At 37.3% G+C, this 26,128-nt stretch overlaps 1 protein-coding gene across 5 annotated transcripts; it reads left to right on the top strand.

The window, feature by feature from the left end:
• Window positions 1-122: 122 nt before the first annotated feature.
• On the top strand, window positions 123-25,689 carry LOC122312905 (protein TOPLESS-RELATED PROTEIN 2-like). Of its 5 annotated transcripts, none has more exons than XM_043127574.1 (26): window positions 123-640; window positions 938-1,296; window positions 1,761-1,940; window positions 2,060-2,173; window positions 2,260-2,418; window positions 2,717-2,894; window positions 2,978-3,104; window positions 3,185-3,291; window positions 3,422-3,566; window positions 3,641-3,750; window positions 4,031-4,100; window positions 4,185-4,258; window positions 4,336-4,431; window positions 4,507-4,602; window positions 4,812-4,939; window positions 10,855-11,089; window positions 11,174-11,341; window positions 12,980-13,084; window positions 13,157-13,297; window positions 17,977-18,087; window positions 18,165-18,347; window positions 18,474-18,602; window positions 19,109-19,204; window positions 23,952-24,137; window positions 24,878-25,056; window positions 25,191-25,689. In XM_043127574.1, the coding sequence occupies exons 2-26, from the start codon at window positions 1,217-1,219 to the stop codon at window positions 25,402-25,404; spliced, it is 3,411 nt and encodes a 1,136-aa protein (XP_042983508.1). In that variant the 5' UTR covers window positions 123-640; window positions 938-1,216; the 3' UTR covers window positions 25,405-25,689. The 5 variants fall into 5 exon arrangements, with proteins under 5 accessions (XP_042983508.1, XP_042983509.1, XP_042983507.1 ...); XM_043127575.1 differs by having other exon boundaries at window positions 962-1,296; XM_043127573.1 differs by having other exon boundaries at window positions 123-1,296.
• The last annotated feature ends 439 nt before the right edge of the window (window positions 25,690-26,128 follow it).

The raw sequence follows: 26,128 nt of genomic DNA on the forward strand, positions 1-26,128 counted from the left end.
TCTTATAAATAAAAATATAAAGTACATATGGTCCAAATGTAGCCGTAATTGCAAGCCGATGGCAGGAGACAGAAGTACAAGATATATCCAACAGTAGCTCGTGCAGTGCAAATGTGCAATACTGGAAAGAAAGAGGTGGGGATTACAGCATGCCTAGATTTTCCCCACTTCGTAGGTGTTATTTTGAAACACAGCAGGCAACAGCAAACTGTAGTCCAACTCGCGAGTAGGGAAAAGGAAATCAGACAGAGAAAGAAAGTGACACAGTAATTGCACAGAGAGTGAGTGTGAGAGAGAGAGAGAGCAAAAGTTCAAAGTTCTACAGGTACGGAGTGTGGTTATATTATATATATAGATATAGAAAGGGGGAGAGAGAGAGAGAGAAAAGCGATCAGAGCGCAAACAGCAGAACCTTTGTCCTTGTCCGGGAGGGAGAGAAAGAGAAACGAAAGTAATAAATAAAGATATATATATAGAGAGGTGAAAATAAAGTAGGACATTTTAGACAGAGAGGACGTGAGGGTTGTTGCGGGGTTATCTGCAAAGCACATTCAGAGGAAAAAGAAGAAGGTGAAGAAGTAAGAGAGGCTGGAAAACCCTAGTCCTACAATTGGTTCATTTTGCCATTCTCTGAAGACCAGTAAGGCTATGTGTTTTCCTCTCTTTTTTTTTTTGATTTGGAAATGAACGAAGAAAATTCCATGACGTTGTAGAAAATTAAGCTGTAGTGCTTTTTTTTGTCTCACATTCACCTGCATTTAGATAAAGCTGTTATAGGGTTAGATCTTTGCGCAGGGTGCTAAAACTTAGGGTTTATTTGGGGTTTTTGTCACGTGGGGGTTTATAAGAAAAAAGAGCTTCTTTATTGGATATTTGTGTATTTTATCGTGCTTCTTCTGCTGTATTAAAATTTGGGTTTTGTGATGTTTGAATGAAGACATTACTTCGTACTGATCTGAAGGTTAAGAAATTGGAGGGGTGATAGTGTAAGTTGGGGCCCTGGGTGAGGTACTGCATGAATGATTTGAAGCAAAATTGTGTGGCAAAAGAAAATCGAAGAAGAAATAGTTTCTGGGTATTGTAATTTTTGTCCAAATATCGACCTTTACCGGTTAAAAGAGGATTTTGGGACAGCCTGTAACTTTTTGCGGGGAATTTAGACGCTTCAGTTTGACATTGGATCTTTGCGCTGGAGCGGTTAGGAGTACCGGGCACTATGTCTTCCTTAAGTAGGGAGTTGGTGTTTTTGATTTTGCAGTTCTTGGATGAGGAGAAATTCAGGGAAACAGTTCACAAGTAAGTCCTGTATTTATTATTTAAATTTTTTCACATCCTAGCATCTAGTTGGTTACCATGATTAACTTGGGGAAAAAAAAAGAATGCTAAAATTTTAAGTATCGTTTAATATCTCGACCACTGTTTAGCCTAAGGAAAAAACAACAAAAAAAGCTCATGTTTCCTTAAAAACTGAGCTAATGTTTTAGTAAACCAAGCCAACTTTATTTAGTGTGGAAAAAGGAAAATTAATATAAAATGGAGTGTTAGATGTAATTTGGGGAATTGATTATTCAGATCATATAAGTACTTCTTTTGCGTGTTGTAGCCCATTTCTGCATTGAGCTCGCTACCAGTGGCCTTAGGTTCTCTTATTTTTCTGCCTTTCCTCAGGCAGTGAAATGGAGCATGAGAAAATTTGGCTAAAACAGATGCACGACATTGCTTTTTTGTTGTATGCTAATAATTGGCTTCTGAAATTTCAGGTTAGAACAAGAGTCTGGCTTTTTCTTCAACATGAAGCATTTCGAGGATCAGGTCCAGGCGGGTGAATGGGATGAAGTTGAGCGCTATTTGTGTGGCTTCACAAAGGTAGAGGACAACCGATATTCAATGAAGATTTTCTTTGAAATTAGGAAGCAGAAGTACTTGGAAGCTCTTGATAGGTGAGTATTCAACATTATTTCTGTCAACAAACACCGTATGAATTTCTAGGAGCCCCTTGAAATCTTTACTGGTTTCCAGTTTGCAAAGTATAGCTCAGTTTAATGTCTTTTCTGCTCAGGCAGGATCGAGCAAAGGCTGTTGAGATTCTTGTGAAAGACCTTAAGGTTTTTGCATCCTTTAATGAGGAACTTTTCAAGGAGATTACTCATTTGCTTACTCTCGAAAACTTTAGGTATCTACCTTTTCTTCTCTGTTAATTTGAATGCACTGCCTTGTGATCTTTCCTAATTTATACCTCCTGTTGTTTTGTATCATCAGGCAAAATGAGCAGCTTTCCAAGTATGGAGACACAAAATCGGCTAGAAACATCATGCTTATAGAACTCAAAAAGCTGATTGAGGCAAACCCACTGTTTCGTGATAAGCTTGTGCTTCCATCCTTCAAAAGTTCGCGACTAAGGACCTTAATTAACCAGAGGTGATTCCTACATTTTCCACAAGTTAGATATAACCTGCAAATTTGTGGTCATGGACTCAGTTAAAAATTCTTGTTATTGACCAGTGTTGTCAGGAGTAGCTTGGTTATCTTTTTATTGGGTTTTCTCTTATAAATATATATGTGCATGTGTATATCTGTATAAGCACTTTGCCACTTTGGTTATTTCTCAACCGGTTAGTTTTAAAAAAGTAAAATAAAATCAACTGAAGACTTGTGCCTTGACTTATTCTGGTCATGGTTGTTTCTTGGAGACTGATATGTTTCTTTCAATTTTCAGTCTAAACTGGCAGCATCAACTTTGCAAGAATCCTCGGCCAAATCCTGATATTAAGACACTGTTCATGGATCATTCTTGCACTCCAACGACTAATGGAGCACGTCCTCCTCCTACAAACAGCCCCCTAATGGGGCCAATTCCTAAGGCTGGGGCGTTTCCACCTATTGGTGCCCATGGTGTATGTATTTTCCGTCTGTTACCTGCCAAAAGGAAGGAAAAAAAAGTATTATAGCATAATTCTTGGATGCCTCTTATGTGCAGCCTTTTCAGCCTGTTGTTTCACATTCTCCTGGTGCTATTGCTGGGTGGATGTCAGGCACCAATCCTTCTTTACCTCATGCTGCGGTGGCAGCCGGCTCACCTGGTCTTGTGCAGCCTTCTAGTGCAGGTGAGGATGTTTGTGATGTGTCTTAGTGCTTTAAACTCTCTACTAATTTGGCTTTACTGATAATTTTCTGATATGTACAGCTGCATTCTTGAAACACCCAAGGAATCCCACAGGTGTAACAGGCCTAGATTATCAATCTGCTGATTCGGAGCACTTGAAGCGAATTCGAATTGGCCAGTCTGATGAGGTGTGGATGAACAAGACAGTATTTTTTTTTCAAGCTCAATTTTCATGTTTTTAATTGCTTGGTCTTTAGGACATTATTCTCTATTCTTTCTCGCTTATGGAAAGTTTATGCTTGCTTATGGTCTCTGTAGGTGTCCTTTTCTGGTGTAATGCATACTCCTAACATCTGTTCGCATGATGACCTTCCTAAAGCTGTTGTGCGTAACCTCAGTCAAGGATCTAATGTCATGAGCATGGACTTTCATCCACAACAACAACAACAAACAATTCTTCTAGGTTTATAATATATATTTTTTCGTCACCAAAATTTTTTTGTGTACATTTATCAAAGTTTCAAATATTTTTTGTAGTTGGGACAAATGTTGGTGACATTAGTGTATGGGAAGTTGGGTCCCGGGAAAGATTGGCACACAAGCCTTTCAAGGTTTGGGATCTCTCAGCTGCTTCTATGCCATTGCAGGTATTGTTAGTTACAATTCTGCTAGAGTTATGCATAGACTTCTAGTTTCGCTGCTTGTGATTCTTCTGGTCAGATTTAACAATGACGGACCTTCCCTATGCCTATAAACTCCCTAATACTAATGAAGTTGGAGTTTAATCTCAAACGTTCTGGTGCAATAATCAAGTGGTTTTAGCACCAGGCAATTTAGCACACCTTATCTACTAGTGAAAACATGAGTATTGAATATTAGAAATTGTAAGTGATTGTCCTTTCAAATTAATCTTCTTTATGCTACCAGACAGCTTTACTCAATGATGCTGCAATATCGGTGAATAGATGTGTTTGGGGGCCAGATGGACTTAAGCTTGGTTTGTACACAACTTTTTTGACTAGTTTATATTCTCATTATTAGATCACAATTTTCGGGCTTTAATTTTATCTGCATGGTTTAGGCGTTGCATTTTCAAAACATATTGTTCAAATATATACATACAATCCAACTGGAGAACTGAGACAGCATTTGGAGGTATGCCTTCTGTCCTGTATATTATAATTTTCCCTGGTAATGGCAAGGTGCTGGTAATTGATAATCTTATCTTTTAGATTGATGCTCATGTTGGCGGTGTTAATGATATCGCGTTTGCTCATCCCAACAAGCAACTGTGTATTGTCACATGCGGCGATGATAAAATGATTAAGGTATCAACTAAGATCTGGAGGTTTTCTAATAAATAAGAAAGTTGAGGTTCCTCATTATTGTATTCTATGTGACAGGTATGGGATGCTGTAACTGGACGTAGACAGTACACTTTTGAAGGCCATGAAGCTCCTGTATATTCTGTCTGTCCTCACTACAAAGAAAATATCCAAGTAATTTCATTTAGAAGTTAATTACAAGCTTTATACTTGGGTATTGTTTTGACATGTTGACTTTGTTGGCAGTGCAATATCCTTTTCTGTAAAACATGGGCCTCTTGGAAAGATCTGATAGCTTCTTGTTACTAAAAAATCTTCTATTTCTCAACTGGCTTTATCCTCTGTACTGTTAATTTTCCAACCCATTTTGTCCTTATGTGCAGTTTATTTTCTCTACTGCCATTGATGGGAAAATCAAAGCTTGGCTGTATGATTGCTTGAGATCTAGAGTGGATTATGATGCACCTGGACTTTGGTGCACCATGATGGCATATAGTGCGGATGGAACCAGGTAAAGCATTTCTATCAAAAGATTACATATGCCTTACGTGTAGTTGATGGTGTCAAATGGGCTTTTGGTGGTGTTTACTGGCCAAATTCAGATTCTAGTAGGAGTTTATTGTGGGAAGAAATCGTGGGACTTTGCAGTTGGTGGGATCTTCCATGGTGTTTTGGAGGGGATTTTAACATTACTTGTTTTCCTTGTGAGCGAGTTAGGGACTCGGTTATTTCTAAAGCTATGTTTGAATTTTCAGAAATCATTTCTGAGTTGCAGTTGATTGATTTGCTTAAGGCGGGAGGAGATTACACATGGTCAAATGGGAGAGCTTGGTCCGTATTGACAGATTTTTGGTTTCAGCATCTTGGGAAGCTCCCTTTCCAAAGTTAAATCAGAAAAGGTTACAACAAGTAGTTTCTAACCATTATCCTATTTTGTTGGACTGTGGGGGCATTGTTAGTGGAAAAAGACACTTTAAATTTGAAACTATGTGGTTGAAGGAAGAAGGTTTCTTTGAAAGAGTGAGAAGGTGGTGGCCCTCTTATCACTTTAATGGCACTCCTAGTTTCATCTTGGCAGGAAAATTTAAGGAGCTCAACAAAGATTTGAAGAAATGGAATGTAGAGACTTTTGGGAATGTTAAAAATAATAGATTACTCCTTATGGAACAGCTAAACAGTTTGGAGTATAAGGAACTGAGGGTTACAATTTCTAGTGAAGAAAATGAGTTGAAGAAAAGGGTGCTGGAAAATATTGACAAATTTATGCTATGGAAGAAATTTCATGAAGGCAAAAATCCAGAATTTTATGGCTTAAGGAAGGAGACAAATGTATGAAATTCTTCCATAAAATGGCTAATTCTTATTGTAGAAATCATGCCATTGAAGTCCTTCATGTATGTGACAATGTGATTTGTAATAAGGAGGAGATTGAAGATCATATCGTGAATTTTTATGAGAAACTTTTTCGGGAAGAATTTTCATGGAGGCCCAAGTTAGATGGGCTGGCTTTTGACTCCATTGATCATCTTACTGCAGTTTGGTTAGAATGGCCTTTTGAGGAAGATGAAGTCTTGATGTAGTTAGGGGCATGTCTAAGGAAAAACCTCCGGGTCCTGATGGTTTTCCATGGCATTCTTCCAAGCTTGCTGGGATATTGTGAATGATGACATTATGAAAGTTTTTGAAGGATTTCACTCCTTCTGGAAATTTGAAAAGAGTTTTAATTCAACTTTATAGCTCTTATTCCTAAAAAGGCGGGTTCTGTAGAAATGAAGGATTTTCGCCCTGTTAGCTTGGTTAATGGGGTTTATAAGATCATTTCAAAGGTGTTAGCTAACTGTCTTTGTGTGGTTATGGATAAGATTATAACAAAGTCTCAAAATGCATTCGTAAAGGGAAGACAAATCCTTGATTCGATATTAATTGCTCATGAGTGTTTGGAAAGTAGAAAAAGGATGGGACAATATGGAATTTTAGTCAAATTGGACATGGAAAAGGCTTTTGACCATGTCAATTGGGATTTTCTTCTTTACTTGTTGGGGAGATTTGGATATGGGGAGAAGTGGTGCTCGTGGATAAGATATTGCATGTCGATGGCCAAGTTCTCCATTTTGGTGAATTGCTCTCCGACTGGTTTTTTCAGCAGTTCTTGTGGATAAGGCAAGGAGACACCTTATCTCCTTTCCTTTTTGTCTTAGCTATGGATGCCTTGAGTCATATGATTGAAGTGGCAGTTGAAGGAGGTTTTGTGTCGGGCTTCAAGGTGGAGATGTTTCAAGGGGCTGCATCACTGTTTCTCATCTTCTCTTTGCGGATGATACTATAATTTTCAGTGATGCCAACTAGGATCATCTTCGAGTTTTAAGAGCTTTATTGTTATGTTTTGAAGCTGTCTTCTGGCTTAGAATCAATTTAACTAAATCTAAAATTAGCCCAGTGGGTTTAGTCAGCAATATTTATGATTTGGCCAATATTCTGGGCTGTAAAGTGTCTTTTTTACCAATGAAATATCTTGGGTTACCTTTGGGGGCTCCTCACAAACTGTGTATATTTGGGATGGGGTGATTTAGAGGATCAAGAGGAGATTAGCTGGTTGGAAAAAGATATATTTGTCCAAAGTGGGCAGAGTTACATTGATTAAAAGCACCTTGTCTAATTTGCACACTTATTTCCTCTCTTTTCCCTATTCTAGTGGGGGTGGTAAAAAAAAATTGAGAGGATTTTAGAAATTTCTTGTGGGATGGTATTTGGGAGGAACGTAAATATCACTTGGTGAGTTGGAATAAGGTTTGTACTCCAGTGTCTTGTGGAGGTTTGGGTGTGCGGAATTTAAAACTTTTTAATAAAGCTCTCATTGGGAAGTGGCTATGGAGGTACAACAATGAGAGTAATGCATTGTGTAGACAGATTGTAGATGTTAAATATAGAAGGATGTGGGGGAATTGGTGTACTAATGAAGTAAAAGGGGTGTTTGGGGTGGGATTATGGAAGTCCCTTTGGTTGGGATGGGGGGATTTTGTCAAAAATATTAATTTCAAAGTGGGGACTGAGACTAATATTTTCTTCTGGCACAATGTTTGGTGTGGTGATTTAGCTCTTAAATTAGCATTTTGTGGCACACAATGCCTAAATCACCACACCAAACTTTGTGCATGGTGAAAAAAGCTTAAATGCTACCTTTATCGCTTTAGTCCCTAAAAAGGTTGGTGCGATAGAGGTACAAGATTTTAGACCGATCAGCCTTGTGGGCAGTGTATAAGTTATTGTCTATAAGGTTCTGGCTAATAGGATGAGCATGGTGATGGAAAAAAATTATCTCTAAATCCTAAAATGCTTTTGCGAGGCGTAGACAAATACTAGATTTGGTTCTCATCGCCAATGAATGCTTGGATAGTAGAATCAGGTCGGGAATTCCAAGTGTTCTTTGCAAACTAGATGTGAAGAAGGCATACAATCATGTTAGTTGGGATTTTTTGATATATATGTTGAGTAGATGTGGGTTTGTGGAAAGATGGAGGAAGTGGATAAGGCATTGTGTGTCCACGGCCTGTTTCTCAATCTTGGTAAACGGAGATCTTGTGGGCTTCTTTAATAGCTCATGGGGATTATGACAAGGAGATCCATTATCACCACTCTTATTCGTATTAGTAATGGAGGCTCTGAGTAGAATGGTGTCGGCGGCACTAGGGGGAGGATTTTTTTTTTCTGGCTTTTCAGTGGGAGATTCACACGGCCGTACCACTATTTCTCACATTTTGTTTGCAGATGATACCTTTCTGTTATGTGAGGCAAATGCAGGACATATTCAATCCCTGAAGGTCATCTTACTTTGTTTTGAAGCTGTTTTTGGGTTGAAGATTAATCTTGTTAAGACAGAGATGATCGCGGTTGGGGATGTAAGTAACATAAGTAGGTTGGGGCTAACATATTGGGGTGTGTGGTTTTTTCCTTGCCATTGAAGTATCTTGGGCTTCCGTAGGGGGCTTCTTCCAAAGCTAAGTCCATTTGGAAGGGAGTTTTGGAAAAATTTGAGGGTAGGTTGGCCAGGTGAGGTTGAATTTATCAGAAGGAAGGCGGATCATCCTTATTAAGAGTACTCCATCAAATCTTCCCAAATATTGCTTGTCCTTATTCCCCCTCCCCGTTGGCATTGCAAATAGACAACGTGACTTTTTATATAGTGGAATAGTAGAGGAGTTTTAAGTTTCATTGAGTGGGATCGGATATGGTTTGCACCCCCATGGGAGATGGTGGTTTGGGGTTTTGGAATGTGAGGACTCTCAATAGGGCATTACTAGGTAAATGGTTGTGGCGTTATAACTATGAGAGGGGAGCTTTATGGAAATGGGTGATTGACTTACGGTGGGGTTGGTGTTCAAAATAGGGAAGGGGTCCTATGGAGTGGGGTTATGGAAGTTCATACGGAAAGGTTGGGACTCTTTTGCTAGTAATACTCAATTGTGCTTGGGGGATGGAAGGAGGATTAGCTTTTGGAAGGATACGTGGGTGGGAGACACGGCTTTGATGGATGCTTACCCCTCAATTTTCAGCATTGCAAGGGAACTAGAAGCCATGGTGGTTGATTTGCGGGTAATTCTCCAAGGTTCATGAGAGTGGAATGTCAACCTTACTCGGGATGCACATGACTGGGAAGTGAATATTCTGGTGGATTTTTTTAACTTGCTGTATAACATTCCTTTTGCTGCCACAACTGAAGATGAGATGATTTGGAGACCCTCTGGGAAAGGGAAATTTACGCTACGCTCTTTTTATGACTATTACCTGGCAACAAGGGTATTCTTTCCCTTGGAAGAATATTTGGAGGAGTAAAGCACCCACCAAGGTCGTTTTCTTTGCCTAGACAGCAGCCCTAGGGAAGATATTGACTAATGATAATCTTAGAAGACGGGGCCTTATAATAATGGATTGGTGCTGTTTGTGTCATAAGAGTGGGGAAACGGCAGATCATCTACTTTTACATTGTGAGTTTGCTAGAGATATCTAGAATTATTTTTTCAGCAAGATGGGAATAGCATGGGTGATGCCGGGCAGGGTGGCTGAACTTTTGGCATGTTGGAGAGGACTTACTGGGACACCACAAATTGCAGCTGTATGGAAGATGACCCCTATTTGTATTCTTTGGTATATTTGGAGTGAACGTAACGAGAGACTTTTTGAGGATTATGAACGTTCCTCATAAGAGTTTAGCAGTTTTTTTTGAAGACTTTGTCTTTGTGGGCCATTGCTTTAGATCTAAATGGTCTCAGCCTCCATGATTTCCTTGTAACGGTTTCTATTTCTTAAATAAGTGTATGCTTTCGTATACCTCTAGTGTACTTGGGCTATGCCTATCTTTATATCAATGAAATATCTTATTATTTGTGAAAAAAAAAATGCATTTTCTAGACTTTTCAGGATTGCTAAAAACAAAGGGGCTACTGTGGCTGATTCATATTTGTTTTCTACCAATATGTTGAATCGGAATGTGAGATTTACTAGAGATCTACAGGACTGAGAAGTAAGTGAAGCTATTGATTTCTATGTAAAACTTTATGATTCGAAGATTGATCAGATCAGGGAGGATAGGATGCAGTGGGTTCATGATAATAAGTCCAGATTCTTTGTGAAATCCTATTACAAGGTGTTAAATAGTCATGGTAATATAACTTACCCCTGGAAATGCATTTGGAAGAGTGCCCAGTAAAGTTGCATTTTTTTGCTAGTTGGTGTCGCTTGAGAAAGTTTTAACTACTGATAATTTGAGGAAAAGGTTATATGTGATGGATTGGTGCTCCATGTGTAAAAAAGATGGCGAATTTGTTAACCACCTGTTTCTTCGTTGCGAAATGGTGACCATCTTGTGGAATGAGTTATTTACACTGGTAGACATTACTTGGGTGATGCATGTGGTGGATTTCTTGGCTAGCTGGCAAGGTGCAGCAGGATGTGGAGGTAGTGCAACTTAGTGGAGGGTGATTCCTTTGTGTTTGTTTTGGTGTTTATGGCTTGAGAGAAATGGGAGGTGTTTCAAGGATTGTGAACACACAATGGGGGAATTAGGGATTTTTTCTTTATAACTTTAATTTTTTGGGTGAACAATCTTGTGAGGGATATGGATATTTGTAATGCTTTATTTTAGTACTGTTTTGCTTTAGCTTGTACTTAGGTGTATTATCTTGTATACTTCCTGTGTACTGGGGTTATGTCTATTTACTTGGAATAAAATCTCTTATTACCTATAAAAAAAATATCTGACGGCATAAACTACCCAGGAAAACTGTTTCAGTTTAGTTTCCTTGTATAGGATGCACATTAGTATGCAGCTTATTTTTGAGCTCATTTTGTTCTATTTTGGTTTAATTGATCATTTGCGTTGATTACCATTTGCAATAACTAGTAGCATTGGTACTTTTATCTGTCTTGCAGGCTCTTCTCATGTGGAACAAGTAAAGAAGGCGAGTCTCATCTAGTTGAGTGGAATGAGAGTGAAGGTGCAATAAAACGGACATATTCTGGATTTAGAAACCGCTCCTTGGGTGTTGTCCAGTTTGACACAACCAGGAACAGGTTCTTGGCTGCTGGTGATGACTTCCAAATCAAGTTCTGGGAAATGGATAATACGAATATGTTGATAGCTGTTGATGCAGATGGTGGATTGCCTGTTAGTATTCTTTTGCCATCTCATTTAATCACTGGTATTCAAATTGAATAGTGAAGCCCAAGCTCATTCTACTCTTTCTTGCAGGCTAGTTCTAGACTGAGATTTAACAAAGAGGGGTCGTTGTTGGCAGTCACAACTAGTGACAATGGTATCAAGATTTTAGCCAACAATGATGGTGTGCGCTTGATAAGGATGTTGGAGAGCAGGGCCACCGATAAAAGTCGAGGCCCTTCTGAACCCATTAACTCTAAGGTAGTACAGACTCCACTGCTTCGATTTTTTGAGTTGCATTTAGCATCTTCAAACAATTTCATGTAGCCCGTTACAAAGTAATGTTGTCAAGAAAACCTTTATCTCTTATGTAAGTCAGATGACTCAGACCTGCTTAAAGACGCAAGTCTAATAAGAGAAGCCTACACTAAGATGAAATATAATTCTGTAGTTTACTTGAGTTAAGGTTATGATTCAACAGGAGCGTGAACTTACAAAAAAAAAAAAAAGGTTATGTGGAACAGAAACGAGTTTGAGTTGGCTCATACGTGAACCTTGATATATCTCTTAACCAAAGAAAACACATAATATCAAACCTTTTTTTCAATAATATGGTTTTCCCTCTTACAAAAAATGTCACAGTTAATATATTACATTTGTTTGGGGAAAAGGTTAGAGTTGAACACAAGTATTCAACAAAATGTTACTGGTGATTACTGTCCCATACTGTCGACATCAATCTCTTTTGCGATTTGTATTCCATAATAAAAACTTGACTCAATCACTAGTTGTTGAAGTAGTATATAAATATTTTTTTTGATTGGCTCTGGGTGTTTAAGAACAAAGTCCTGACTAATCCCGGGGGTGCACAAGCTCTTGGCAAGGAGTTTTCCGCATGTGTACTTTGGGTAATTCAAGGGGAAGTTCCCTTAGTTTGATGACTCCTAGAAATTGTTTGCACCCAAAAGAATTCGAACCTTAGACCTGGAGGAAGCATACCACCAAGACCAAGGCCTTTACCACTTGAGCCAACCCCTAGGGGTTGGTAGTATAGAAATACTTTTAGGAGGTAATATTATTTGATGTTGATCAAGTCTCATCCAGGAATACAAGATTCAGAATGTAATGCTGTTCTGAAAGAATAGCCGCTTAAAGAAGTGAAGTTTCTTTTTGGTACTTGAGAATTAAAGAATGGAAAATACTTAAGACATAAAGGGATTAAACAAAATTAAACCCACAAACTGATTTGGTTTGATGTGGTACGTCAGATTGTGAAGTTATTTTTATTGTAAAGTAAATCTAACGGATCCCATGAAACCATATCAGTTGGTGGCATGTGTCTGGGGTTTAACCGGATAAAAGACATGTTGTGTTTGCATGGTCTCTGGGGTTCCTTGTCATAAAAAAAAAAAAAAAATATTGGATACAAGCATTTGTGCCTTCACTTAAGGCACATTTAATGGTACTTTGTTGGATCTTTGGGATATATATATTTAGGTGTATGTATATTTGTATATGTAACCTTCCCCAAGCCTAGTTTTGTTACCAATTTTGCTGGGGAATCCTATACCAGTATTGTCAGATTTGAAGACTAAGTTCTGTACTGAAGGTGGTTTGTTTGTTACCCTGTATTTTTTTGTTTTATTTTTTTTGTGCCTTTAGGATGCCCAATTGATTCAGTCAATATAAAATGTATTAATCTATGTAGCTGGTTTTTCAATAGACATCTGTGGTATCCTCTCCCTTTTTAATTATTTCTCTAGTATGATTTCTTCATAGATTTACTCTTCTTATTTATTCATAAAAAAAAGATATTTTTTTTTTTTTTTTTTTTTTTTTAAATTTTTCCATGGAGGTTTCTTGATTCAGTCTCTTAGCATATTTATATGTATTTTGCAGCCTCTGCTTGGTAACTCCTTGGGCCCATTTACAAATGTTTCTCCAGCTGCTGCTCCAACACTGGAACGACCTGATAGAACTCCTGCTGTATCCGTCAGCAGTCTTGTAAGTTTATCTTGTTTGCGTAAAGTTGTTTGTGATACCTAGTTTCGAAGTTTTCATAGCACTTTACCACAGGGGGACAGTAGCAGACTTCTGGATGTCAAACCACGGATCTCAGATGATGCAGACAAGAATTTGAGCTGGAAAGGATCTGATATTGTGGAAAAATCTCAGCTCAAGGTTCTACGATTGCCCGACTCCGTAACAGCAGGGAAGGTAGGCAGTTTGAGCATGTGACTGGTCACAAGTTGCTTGGTCCAATTCGCTTTATATTGGGAAGGGAAGAAAATATATTTTTATATTCTCAAATGAAAAGACTTGAAAGCTTGTGCTGGTATGGATGGTTTTTATTATAATTATTATTCTTGTTATTTTATTGATTGTCCTTATGCTGGTATCTGACAACTTGGCATGGTAAGTTCTTTATAGCTTCTCTATTACCTATAAAAAAAAAAAAAACGTTCTTTAGAGCTTCTCATCTTATGACGGTTAAGGCATTTCATTTTACAAGTCAACTACATTCTTGAGGACATGTCATGGAAGGGAACTCAAGAATGTTGATGCTTGTCAGTTACTGAAAACTTTTGTTGAAAGCCTTGTGCACTCTTGTTCATTACTATGGAGTCCTAATAAATACTTGTTATCAAACTAAATAGTGCCCATAGAATGGTCAATCTACTACTCCCTCCAGCCATGTACCCGTATGATGTGGGAATATTTAATAATATATAGTTGGTGTGATTGGTGAAATTCACTGGCTAATTATACGAGAAGGTTAGTGATTAAAAGAAATTATATGAGAGGGTTAGTGAAGACATAACTGAAGATATGGAAGGGGATGTTTATAATCTCATGGGTCCTGATGACTTTGGAGTTTGAATCTTGATATGAATGAAAACAATCTTCAGTTTGTCCATAATAATAGTTCACAGTCCCTCATAGGAGTGTCCAATTATATTTGTCCGTTCTTAAATTGTGAAATGTAATTTTTTAAACCCCAAAATGATAATTTTATTTATTATTTACATGATAAAAAAAAGTCAATTTTAATTTAATAAACACAATTGTAAGGCTAGAAGTTCTTGTTCATGACTAGATTATGGTAGACTTCTTTGAAAAGACTACTTTGATGACAGCCGTGTGCCTGGTAAATTCTTGTTCATTTCTTATGTCCGGGGTATTTTGCTTTGAATTTATGACTACTATATACAATCAAATCTTTCCATGTAGAAAAATACAATGAGCACGATCAACTGGGGTTACTGATTTTGTAATGTATGTTTCCCTCTTTGCCAACAAAGTTTTGACATGTAACCAGGTTCTTTAATTCTTTAACTAACAACTTTAGTGCAAACTTCTAGTGACAATAATGATTATTTACATATGTTCTGATCTTTTTGGTTCCCAAGTTTTATAAATCTTGTTATTAATGGGTAAATGGAGATATTAATGAAAGAGTAAGTAGACAAATCTGTTCAGGAAAATCATTAACCTCAGACGGGGGAAAGAGAGCAGGACCTATATGATTACACTTCTGACAATGGTGTTTTGTCTCTGCATAATAAATTTAAACATGGTTGTTATGCGTTTTGAGATGTTGGCTGTGTTAAAAAATCAGTAAATTAATCCTTTTTTAAGGCAACAATGTAAGAGGGGTATTTAGATTACAGAATAATTTATTCTCTTTGTTTATAATATATATAGTTCTGAACACTATCCTATTATGTTGGATTGTGGTGGCATTAGTGGAGGCTGTAGATACTTTAAATTTGAAAACATGTGGCTAGAGGATGAGAGTTTTGTGGAAAGGGTGAGGCAATGGTGGTCTTCATATTCATTCTTTGGTACCCCAAGTTTTGTATTGGCTAGCAAATTTAAAGCTCTTAAACAAGATCTGAGAAAATGGAACACTGAGGAGTTTGGGAATGTTGAAAAGAAAAGAGAGTTTCTGCTTCAACAGCTGCAATGTTTGGAGGTAAGGGAGATGTCGGTTGATGCAACAGGTGAGGATTTGGATAGGAAAAAAGGGGTGGTTGCTGAATTGGAAAAGATCACATTAATGGAGGAGATTTCATGGAGGCAAAAATCTAGGGTTCAATGGTTGAAAGAAGGTTATAATTGCACAAAATTTTTTCATTAAATGGCGAACTCTCATAGGAGGAACAATGCTATAGATGTTATTCAGGATGCAAAAACATACTTTCCGATCAAGAGGCCATCTAGGAACATGCTGTCAATTTTTATGAAAAGCTGTTAAAGGAAGAATATTCGTGGAGACCAAAGCTAGATGGTTTGTCTTTTGACGCAATTGATCAAGACAGTGCAGCATGGATGGAGAGAGTTTTTGAAGAAAAAGAAGTGCTTGATGTTGTCAAAGGAATGGCTAAAGATAAGGCTCCGGGTCCAGACTGGTTTTCTATGGCTTTTTTCCAAGCATGTTGGGACATTGTGAAGGAAGATATTTTGAAGGTTTTCTGGAATTTCATGCTTTTATGAAATTCAAGAAAAGTATCAATGCTACTTTTATAGCATTGATTCCTAAAAAGGTGGGGGCAGCAACTATGTGGGATTTCAGGCCAATTAGTATGTTTAACGGGGTTTATAAGATAATTTCTAAGGTATTGGCCAATTGGATGAGTGCAGTAATGGGAAGAATTATATTAAAGTCACAAAATGCTTTTGTGAGAGGAAGACAAATATTAGATTCAGTTTTAAAATCTAATGAATGTTTGGTTCACAGAATTAAATTGGGCGAATCTGGAGTTTTGGTTAAACTGGATATGGAAAAGGCGTTTGATCATGTTTGCTGGGTGTTTCTTTTGTATTTGCTTGGTCGATATGATTTTGGTGAGAGGTGGTGTACGTGGATTAAGCATTGTATTTCTATGCCAAGATTCTCCATTTTGGTGAATGGTAACCCGGTTGGTTTCTTCAATAGTTCACGTGGTTTGAGATAAGGAGATCTGATATCTCCTTTCCTCTTTATTCTTGTCATGAATGCATTGATTAGAATGATTGAAGCGGCGGTTGGAGGTAGTTTTTTGCCAGGTTCTGAAGTGGGCTGTGATTCTTGGAGTAGTGTGATTGTTTCTCATCTACGTTTTGCTGATGAAACATTAATTTTCAGTGAAACCATTAAGAACAACATCGGTCCTTAAAAGCTCTTGCACTATGTTTTGAAGCTGTGTTGGGATTGAGAATTAACTTAACCAAGTCTGAAATAGTTCCGTGGGCTGAGTGTCAAATATTTCAGATCTGGCTAATATTTTGGGGTGTAAAATATCTTCGCTGCCTATGACATATCTTGGTGTTCCCTTGGGTGCCTCACATAAATCTGTTTCGATTTGGGAACAAGTGATTGAGAAGATTGAGAGAAGGTTAGCCAGCCGGAAAAAATTATATTTGTCTAAAGGGGGTAGAATCACTTTAATCAAAGAGTACGTTGTCCAATCTTCCAACATATTTCCTCTCTCTCTTTCCTCTACTGGTTGGGGTTTCTATGAAAATCGAGAAGATCTATAGGAATTTCTTGTGGAGAGGTAAAGGGGAGGAAAATAAATTTCATTTGATGAGTTGGGACAAGGTATGTCAACCGATTTCAAATGGTAGTTTGGGTGTGTGTAACTTGAGGCTTTTTAATAAAGCTCTTTGTGGGAAATGGTTATGGAGATATCGTCTAGAAAGAGATGCATTATGGAAAAATTTGATGTTAAATATGGGGGTATGTGGGGTAGTTGGTGTTCAAATGAAGTAAAAGGAGCTTATGGGAAAGGATTATGGAAGTCAATTCGAATGGGTTGGGGGGAGTTTGTCAAACATGTCAAATTTAAGGTGGGGGATGGATCAAGAATACACTTTTGGCATGATAATTGGTGTGGAGAGTTAACTCTCAAGGATGAATTTCCTTCACTTTTTCAGTTTGCAAGATGCAACTGTGGCTGACTCATTCTCTTTTTTGGATAATAGCATTCAATGGACTGTTGACTTCGTGAGAAATGTAAATGATTGGGAAGTTAATGTAACGTCAGATTTTTTCTGCAGATTATATGAGTTGAAAATTGTCCAAGTGTAGAAAGATTGTTGTGGATTCATGAAAGAAATTTCAGCTTCTCAGTTCACTCCTTCTATCATGCTTTAACCTGCCAAGGTGTATGTGATTACACCTGGAAAAGTATTTGGAAAGTTAAAGTGCCGAATAAGGTAGCTTTCTTCTATTGGCCGGTGTCTCATGATAAAATTCTGACCACTGAAAATCTAAGAAAGTGTGGTCTTTATATTGTTGATTGGTGTTCTATGTGCAAGAAAGATGGTGAATCAGTTAATCACTTGTTCCTCTGTTGTGAGGTGGCTAAAAGTTTGTGGAATGCCATTTTTGGAATGGTGGGTATTTCTTAGGTGATGCCAAAGCATGTGGTGAATTTACTAGCTTGTTGGAGGTGCTGGGCGGAGTCAACCTTTTGCAGCCATTGGGAAAATGATTCCTTCATGCTTGGCGTGGTGTCTATTGCTAGGAAGGAATGGGAGATGTTTTGAAGACAGAACGATCGTTGGATGAAATTAAGGAATTTTTGTTTAAAACTGTCTCTTTGGGCTAAGGCTAATGTAATGAATAGTGATGATGTGTTTGAGTTTTTCTAGTTTTTTCTATCTTTTTAGTCACTATATGTAGGTATTTCCTCTTGTATACTTCCCATGTACTTGGGCTATGCCTATTTATGGTAATAAACCTTTTATTAATTATCAAACAATATATATATATATAGTTGACACAAATCATAGACATTAGTTTTACAAGAGAACACAGTTCTATTTGTGTTTCCTATATCAGAATATTTTATAATTTACTTATAAAAAAAATATTTTATAATTCAAATGTAATGAATCACAAATTGCAGGTTGTACGACTGATCTACACTAACAATGGCCTATCTCTACTGGCCCTTGCTTCCAATGCTGTTCATAAACTTTGGAAATGGCAACGTAGTGAAAGGAATCCAGTGGGAAAGGTTAGCTTTCTACCTATGCATAGGTATTCCTGATACGTTTATGGAGTTTCTAATGGCTTCACCTTGAAAATACTCAGGCTACCGCGCATGTAGTACCACAGTTGTGGCAGCCCCCCAATGGAACTCTGATGAGTAATGATGTAAATGACAGCAAACCAGCTGAAGAGTGTGCTGCATGTATTGCTCTATCTAAAAACGATTCTTATGTCATGTCTGCATCAGGTGGGAAGGTCTCTTTGTTCAACATGATGACATTTAAGGTTTGTTGTTGTTGCTTTTGCTTGTTTTGTGATGGGAAAACTCAGTGTTAATTAACTGGATCCTATGTAATTAAGTTCTTATACTAAGTTGACATTGACTGCATTAACCTGGTAACTGCTATTCAGGTCATGACAACATTTATGTCCCCACCTCCTGCAGCGACTTTTCTGGCATTCCACCCGCAAGATAATAACATTATTGCTGTTGGAATGGAAGATTCTTCTATCCAAATCTATAATGTCAGGGTTGATGAGGTGAGGCATCTTGTATGCTTGATTCATTCTTTCTGTAAGCTCCTTTTTTCTTTTTCAATAATGCATTTTCAATTAATTAAAATCCTATCATTTAGCTGTGGAGAATAATCGTATTGTCTTGTCGTTGCTAGTGTTAATGCATACTCATCTTCACAAAGTCATGGTATTATTATTTTGCGTTTTGGAATTTTTTTGACCAACCAATTACGTGTTACTTTATGTTAATGTCATTGACGGCAGTTCTCACAAGTACAGGACATAATTGAGTTGTCAGATGATTTATGCGTGGTATAAGGTCATTTTGGAATTTCAAATTGTTTTTCAGAAACATTACATATTATGAAAAGGTGAAGTCTTGTATTGTTCTTTTATCAGTGAGTCAAGATTTTAATGCATTCTATCCAAACTGAATTAATCATCTAAGTATCCACCTCTTGATGACCTTAAGCTTTCTTGCATGGCGTCTAGTTATGGAAATGCAATTCAAGCTTGAGTATGGTTTGCAGGTCAAAACCAAGCTCAAGGGTCACCAGAATCGGATTACGGGGCTTGCATTTTCCCAAACCTTAAATGCTTTGGTTTCTTCAGGAGCTGACGCACAGGTTAGCGTATCACTATTAAAATTTGAATATTATAATTTATAACATGCTGTCTGATGAAGTTTAATGGTCTATTTGGCAACACAATCGTTCTAAAGTATTATCAGATATTTCCTTCCCAAATATCACTCAAGCACAAAACACTTACATTACAACTTTCCCAAACTCCCAAACAAAGCACAAAAATCAATACTGTCTTTTCAAATTTCAAAACAAAAATAATATTAAAAACTTATATTCAAATAATTTTTTAACTTTATAATATTTTTTATTCAAAATTTTCTCTTTCATTTCCCAAAACCCAATAAAACATCTTAATTCAAACCATTTCATCACTATTCACAGATATATTGAATATTCTAAGTATCCAAACAGGCATTAAGTTTTAATGTTGTTATTAAAAGGTAGGGCCTTATATACACACTTTCGATACTGATAAAAAAAAAGGTAGTACCTTGTCCATATCTCAGCTTCAGGGCCCTCTACTTCGGTGTGACCTTTGCAGTGTTGGGCAATGACCTTTCTTATCCTAAACATATAGCTGGACCAACCTAGCACTCTGTTTTGGACAATAGAAACATCAGCTTAGTAAGATGATCCCCCTTGTCGTTTAAATCCAGCTGCAAAAATGTACAACTTTTTATTCAATTGAAGGCCATTATCCAGTCTGTCTCTTCAAAGCCCTGGCCTTGAGAGGGCACCAGTGGCTGAACCAAGAGTTCATCTTGTAGGGGCCGGCCAATAGTGTAAAAGTTTAAATATATTTTTGACATGACATATTTTGTTATTTATTCTAATACAAAAAGATATTATAAATGCAATTCAAGATATGAAAAATATTATGAACATGTTAATTGATGTAGGGATACGAGGGTGTGTCTATGATAGTGCAATATCATACATTCTAGTGATTTTCAATATTCAACCAAAAACTCATTGTTTTTCTTCAAAGTTGTGGTCATGGGAAAAATGGTGTAGAAAGAGCGAGAGAAAGATTGAAGATAGTCTAGAAAGGATGGAGAAAAATCACTTGTTATGTGTTGGTTGAAAGAAATAAGTTCATTTCTTATGAATGATTACTGGTTTCATAAATAGTGGCAAGCCTAATGCATATGTAGTATATATTTGAAGTGTAAGGCAAGTATCTGGTACGATATCTGCTCATTATTAATTTTTTTTGATTGGTAAAAGTAAAATTTTATTAATGGGAATAGGCATAGTCCAAGTACACAAGAAGTATACACTTTCGGGCCTGTTTGGATACACAGATAAAACACAAACCATCTCATTTGAGCTGTACAATTTTTTTTTTTATGTGTATCCAAATGGTTAAAACCATGTTTTTAACTCATCTTGCTTTATCTCTACATTGTACATATTTACCCAGACAATTCGAAAACCCCCTTCTGACACCCATCTCATCTCCTTCACGCCTACCCTTCCCCTTCTTACACCCACACAATTAATGCCATTATATTGCATATATGCCTTATCTTGACCTGATATAAGATCCCTTTTAATATATAAAATTGGGATTTTAAATATTTATAACTATTATCCAATAATTATTAAATGATTTTCAATCATTGGTGGGGTCCATTCTTTTATCAAATCTCAAAGAATAAAAACTATCTTATCTCATCTCATTATCCAAACAAACTTTTTACAAATTATCTAATCTTATCTCAACTCAAAAATCTCACTACTATTTAAAATATCTCATCTCATTTTATCTAAACTGTGTAACCAAACGGCGAAATTGCCTAAGTACCATTAAGCACTAGTGAGGGGTACAAAGTACAAACAGATCATGAAAATTGTCCTTATTACAACTAATGACTGAAGCCCAAGAAAATAAAGTATTATAAAATAATCTCTTTAGCTCATCCGAGGAATGCTCCCGATCTTCAAAACACCTCTTATTTCTCTCCATGCACAAACACCACATAAAATATCTTTCCAGCACCTAAGAATATCCTTGACTCTTCCAGGCATAACCTACATACCACGCCGATCCAGTTAAAGATAAAATTCCACAAGAACCGAGCCACCTCATAATGTAACAAAAGATGATCCACATATTCCCCATTTTTCTTACACAAGAAATGCCAATCCATAATGATGAGACCATGTTTCCTCAAATTATCAGTAGTGCGCAATCTCCCAAGAGAATACATAGAAAGTAATCTTTGGAGGGACCTTACACTTCCAAATAGCCTTCCAAGGAAAACAATGATCATTAGAGAATCCAGAGAGCCTTGTAATAGGAACGCATCAAGAACCTATTACTACCAACAGGAATCCAAATCATCCCATCACATTTCCGAATGACATAGCATACAAGGAACTGAAAAAGTCAGCAAAAATTCCAAGTTCCCAGTCATGAGCCGCTCTTAAAAAACTGATATCCCAATTCTCCAGAACCATTAGAACACCGTCTCTATATCAATAAAATATCTTCTTATTTGTCAAAAAAGAAAAAAAAAAAAAAAAAAGAACACACCAACACATCAAACCACCACAGCCTCTTTATCACTAGAAATCTGGTAAAGAGATGGAAACACATACTTAAGAGCGCTTGCACCACACCAAGCATCGTGCCAAAAGCAAACACCATGACCATTTCCAACCGCCAACCCGAAAAAGTTGGAGAACCCCTCCCATCCGGAATGAATATGTTTCCACAAATCCACACAATATGCCCCCCTAACTTCATTAAACAACAACCCCCCCCCCCCCCCCCCCCAAAAAAAAAAAAACTCCCGTATTTTGAATCTATAACAACTCTTCACAAGCCTTCCCTTTCCCGATGATATCTCTATAACCATTTTCCCAAAAGTGCTTTATTAAAGGTCCTCAAGTTGCACACCCCCAAACCACCACAAGTTACCAGAGAACATAATTTATCCCACCCAACAAGATGAAATTTGGCTTCCTCCCCAAATGAAACTACGAAAAGTTTTCTCAATATGAGATGCCACACCTGCGGGTAGTGGAAATAAAGACAGAACATATGTAGGGAGATTGGATACAGTGCTTTTGATAAGAGTTAATCTACCACCCAGTGCTTTTGATAAGAGTTAATCTACCACCCTTAAATTCTTTTCCATCCTGATAACCTTCTAGTGATGATACCTTACAGCCCAGGATGTTTGCCAATGCCCGAACATTAAATTCTGTACCCACGGGAACCATTTTAGACTTTGAAAGATTCAACTTCAAGCCTGAAACAGCTTCAAAACAAAGCAAAAGAGCCCTCAAATATTGAATAAGACCACGGTCCGGCTCACAAAAAAGTAAAGTATCATCTTCAAAGAGAAGATGAGAAATACGAACACCTCCCATGGAAAAACCAGCAAGAAAACCTCCATCAACAGCAGGACTCAACATGCAACTAAGTGCATCCATCACAATGACAAATAGGAAAGGGGAAAGAGGATCCCCTTTTAAGGCACCGTTTGGATGTTGAAATGAGATGAGAAATCTCATCCCTCTCAATATCCAAACATTACTCAAACACACACTTTTCAATTTCAAATCTTTAACTTTTCATCTAATCATTACTTAACATTTACAACTTTCCCAAACTTTCAAACAAAACACAAAACAATTCAACATTTTCAAATCCCAAAACAAAAATAATATTAAAAAATAATATTCTAACAATATTTTAACTTTATAATATTTTTATTCAACTTTTTTTCTCCTTTCCTAAAATCCCATAAAATATCTTACCTCAAACCATTTCACTACTATTCACAGATTTTCCATCTAATCTAAACATCCAAAAGAGGCCTTAATCCCCTAGAGGTGTGAAAAAACCCCTCCAGTGCACCATTCACCAAAACTGAAAAAAGAATAGTAGAGATACAATGCCTAATCCATGAAATCCATCTTTCTCCAAACAAAAATTCTACTAAAAGCCCTGTTATAAAGCACACCCCACACACCCTCCACAGCAGCCTTTGTGAAAGGTCTATTTTACCCTCATTTAAATCACAGACTTCCTTTTTCACTTGCCTTCTCACCCACGGTTGAAGAACTATCTCCTTTCTCCCATCTCCTTCCTCTAGAGACTCACCCACAACGGAACAATTACGTAGCTCAGGTCACGCAACAAAGCTCACGCAATGGACATTTGGTTAGCAAGTACCTTGTGAGTATCTTGTATGCCCCATTAACAAGGTTGCTGGGTCGAAAATCCTTCACCTCCACTGCCCCCACTTTCTTAGGAATAAGGGCAATAAAAGTCGCATTGAGGCTCTTTCTGAATTTTCCAACAGAATGAAATTTGTAAAAGACCTTCATAATATCCTCACCAACCACATCCCAACAATCATGATAGAAAGCCATAGAGAACCCATCCGGACCGGTGCTTTATCCTTAGCCATCCCATGAATCACTTGAAAAACTTCATCCTCCTCAAAAAGTCTCTCCAGTGTGCTGCTGAGGTACATTGCTGTATATTTGCCACAACATACTGGGTTTTTTTACTTGGTAACAAAAATTTTGGGGCAAAGAAAGAAATAAGTACAATAGGGAGAACAGTAAATTCCCCTAAAAAATAGGCCTTTATTTGTAAAACATGGAAAATCACAAGTGCAGAGTATTTTTGCTGATCAAACTAAAACATGGCCTATTATCATATTAAATGATTTTGGATTCGAGTCGTTAGGATGAGAAGACGATAGTACTCTCCTTCGCATTATATTTACTTGATAGTTTGTAACATTGGTCAATTGCGTCGCAGTTATGTGTCTGGAGCATTGATGGGTGGGAGAAGAAGAAATCAAGGTTCATTCAGGCACCAGCTGGTCGTCAATCCCCACTTGTTGGAGAAACTAAAGTTCAGTTCCATAATGATCAGGCACATCTATTAGTTGTACACGAAAGTCAAATCTCCGTCTATGACAGCAAGCTCGAATGTCTGCACTCAGTAAGTTTTTCACCTTCCACTCAGTAGTTGCCTTTTTATCATTTTTGGTAAGCTAATAAAATTTCCAAGTAACAAGTCTGATGCAGGTGGTAAAAAATGGGCTTGAGGGAGGCATAGGCCTTAGAGCCTTACCAGCATTTATGCCTTCCTAGCCGGTCTAAACTAGTGCACAAACATTTGGCAGCATAGGGTTGTTTTCATTGGTTTTACTATTTCAGCAGTCGATTACTTTGTTTTTTATTGGCACCGAGTGTCCGGAACCTGCAGTCGATTACTAATTCAATTGTTAATTGATTGGAAGCAGAACAACTTAAAATAGGCTAGTAATGTAGGGAGGGGTGTTTTAGGAGTGTGGAAGCTTGGTAGCAGAGCCCCTTCCCCTCAGTCCTCTCTTATTTTTCATTCCGACATGCACAGGGGAGCAGTCCTTTTTGTGAAGTGATTGTTGGCCCCCCAGTAAGCGTTACATTAACAAAAGGATGTATTAATATAGGACGTGGGGATGGGGCCCCCAACAATCACTTTACAAAAGATATGGTCCACTCCTACAGATTGGGACCAGATATGGTCCGATGCTCTCATTTGGACAAATTTTCCGTTGATTTCAAAAGAATTTAGGGCTATGCAAAGTTTTAACATTTACCATGTGAGGTTATAACTTTAGGGGTCGATAGTAAATTTAAATTGCAGTCAACATGGTATGCTTTTTATGGCTGGTTCGCTAATCCTTGCTCTTGCAGTGGTCTTGGTCTGCGAAAGACACAAATATAGCTCCCATCTCAAGTGCAATATATTCATGTGATGGTATACTGGTTTATGCTTCATTTTATGATGGTGCTGTTGGAGTTTTTGATGCGGATAGCTTAAGGATCAGGTGTCGAATAGTACCTTCTGCTTACATACCATTCTCTGCTGCCAGGTGAGCAAATGGTACTATTGTTGGAAGCTTGCCAGTTAGTGATTCGAGTATATATCAGTTTCAATGTTTCTCTGTGATCTCCATGTTCTTTTATGTACGATCTTGAATTTCTCATTGTCAAAAATCTTCTGCAGCACCAACCCAGTCTATCCTTTGGTCATAGCTGCTCATCCATCTGAGCCTAACCAGATTGCACTTGGCATGAGTGATGGCGCCGTACATGTGGTGGAGCCATTAGACGTAGAGCAGAAGTGGGGTGGCCAATCCTGTCAAGATAACGGGTCAATACCTTCTAATTCATCAAATCCTTCTCCAAGTGGTCAAGCATCTGAACTTACTCCTAGGTGATGGGGCCTTAAAAAAAAAAAATCAAAAAAGAGAAGAAATTTGCAACCACAAGGAAGTATAGGGTGTTCTTAAATTTTCAAGCGTTACCACTTTAATATTTTGCCCTAAGCCATTGCTTTGGATCATGGCTCGTGTATTATTTGTTGTAAATTCTTTTCTTTTTTGGCCATATAACTTATAGAAAGTTTCTTGGAGAAAATTTTAGGCCATTTGCCTTCCACCACGGTAATTACGTATTTCATGGTGGAACTCACACACTATAATTTAATTAGCCCTTTTCAGAAAGCTTTAGGGTCATTACTCGATCAATATTATTAGTTCTTTGTCTATGTTTATATGTAATAAATAACTTAAAATTAAAACATATATGGCAATTTTTTTGATACAAAGCTATATAAAAAAAAAAAATCAAGTGTTACCATGGGTGGTGGCCCTCCTAGCGACCAACATAGGCCGCCCTCTGTTTTGAATTTTTTGGAAATTTATTTATTTTTTTATTCCTTATAAATTGATTAATCTAGCGTTTATTTAGTGAGTCTTTAAATAATCTATTGGACTTGTATTCTGTTTTTAATTTTTTTACACGTTAATGAAGGGCTATTTTTGTTTTCGTAGAATAAATGAGATGAGTTGAGATAAAAATTAAAAATTAAATAAAATATTGTTAGAATATATTTTTTAATATTATTTTTATTTTAAGATTTAAAAAAGTTGAATTGTTTAT

The sequence above is a fragment of the Carya illinoinensis genome, chromosome 6, assembly GCF_018687715.1.
Source record: "Carya illinoinensis cultivar Pawnee chromosome 6, C.illinoinensisPawnee_v1, whole genome shotgun sequence".
Taxonomy (NCBI): Eukaryota; Viridiplantae; Streptophyta; class Magnoliopsida; order Fagales; family Juglandaceae; genus Carya; species Carya illinoinensis.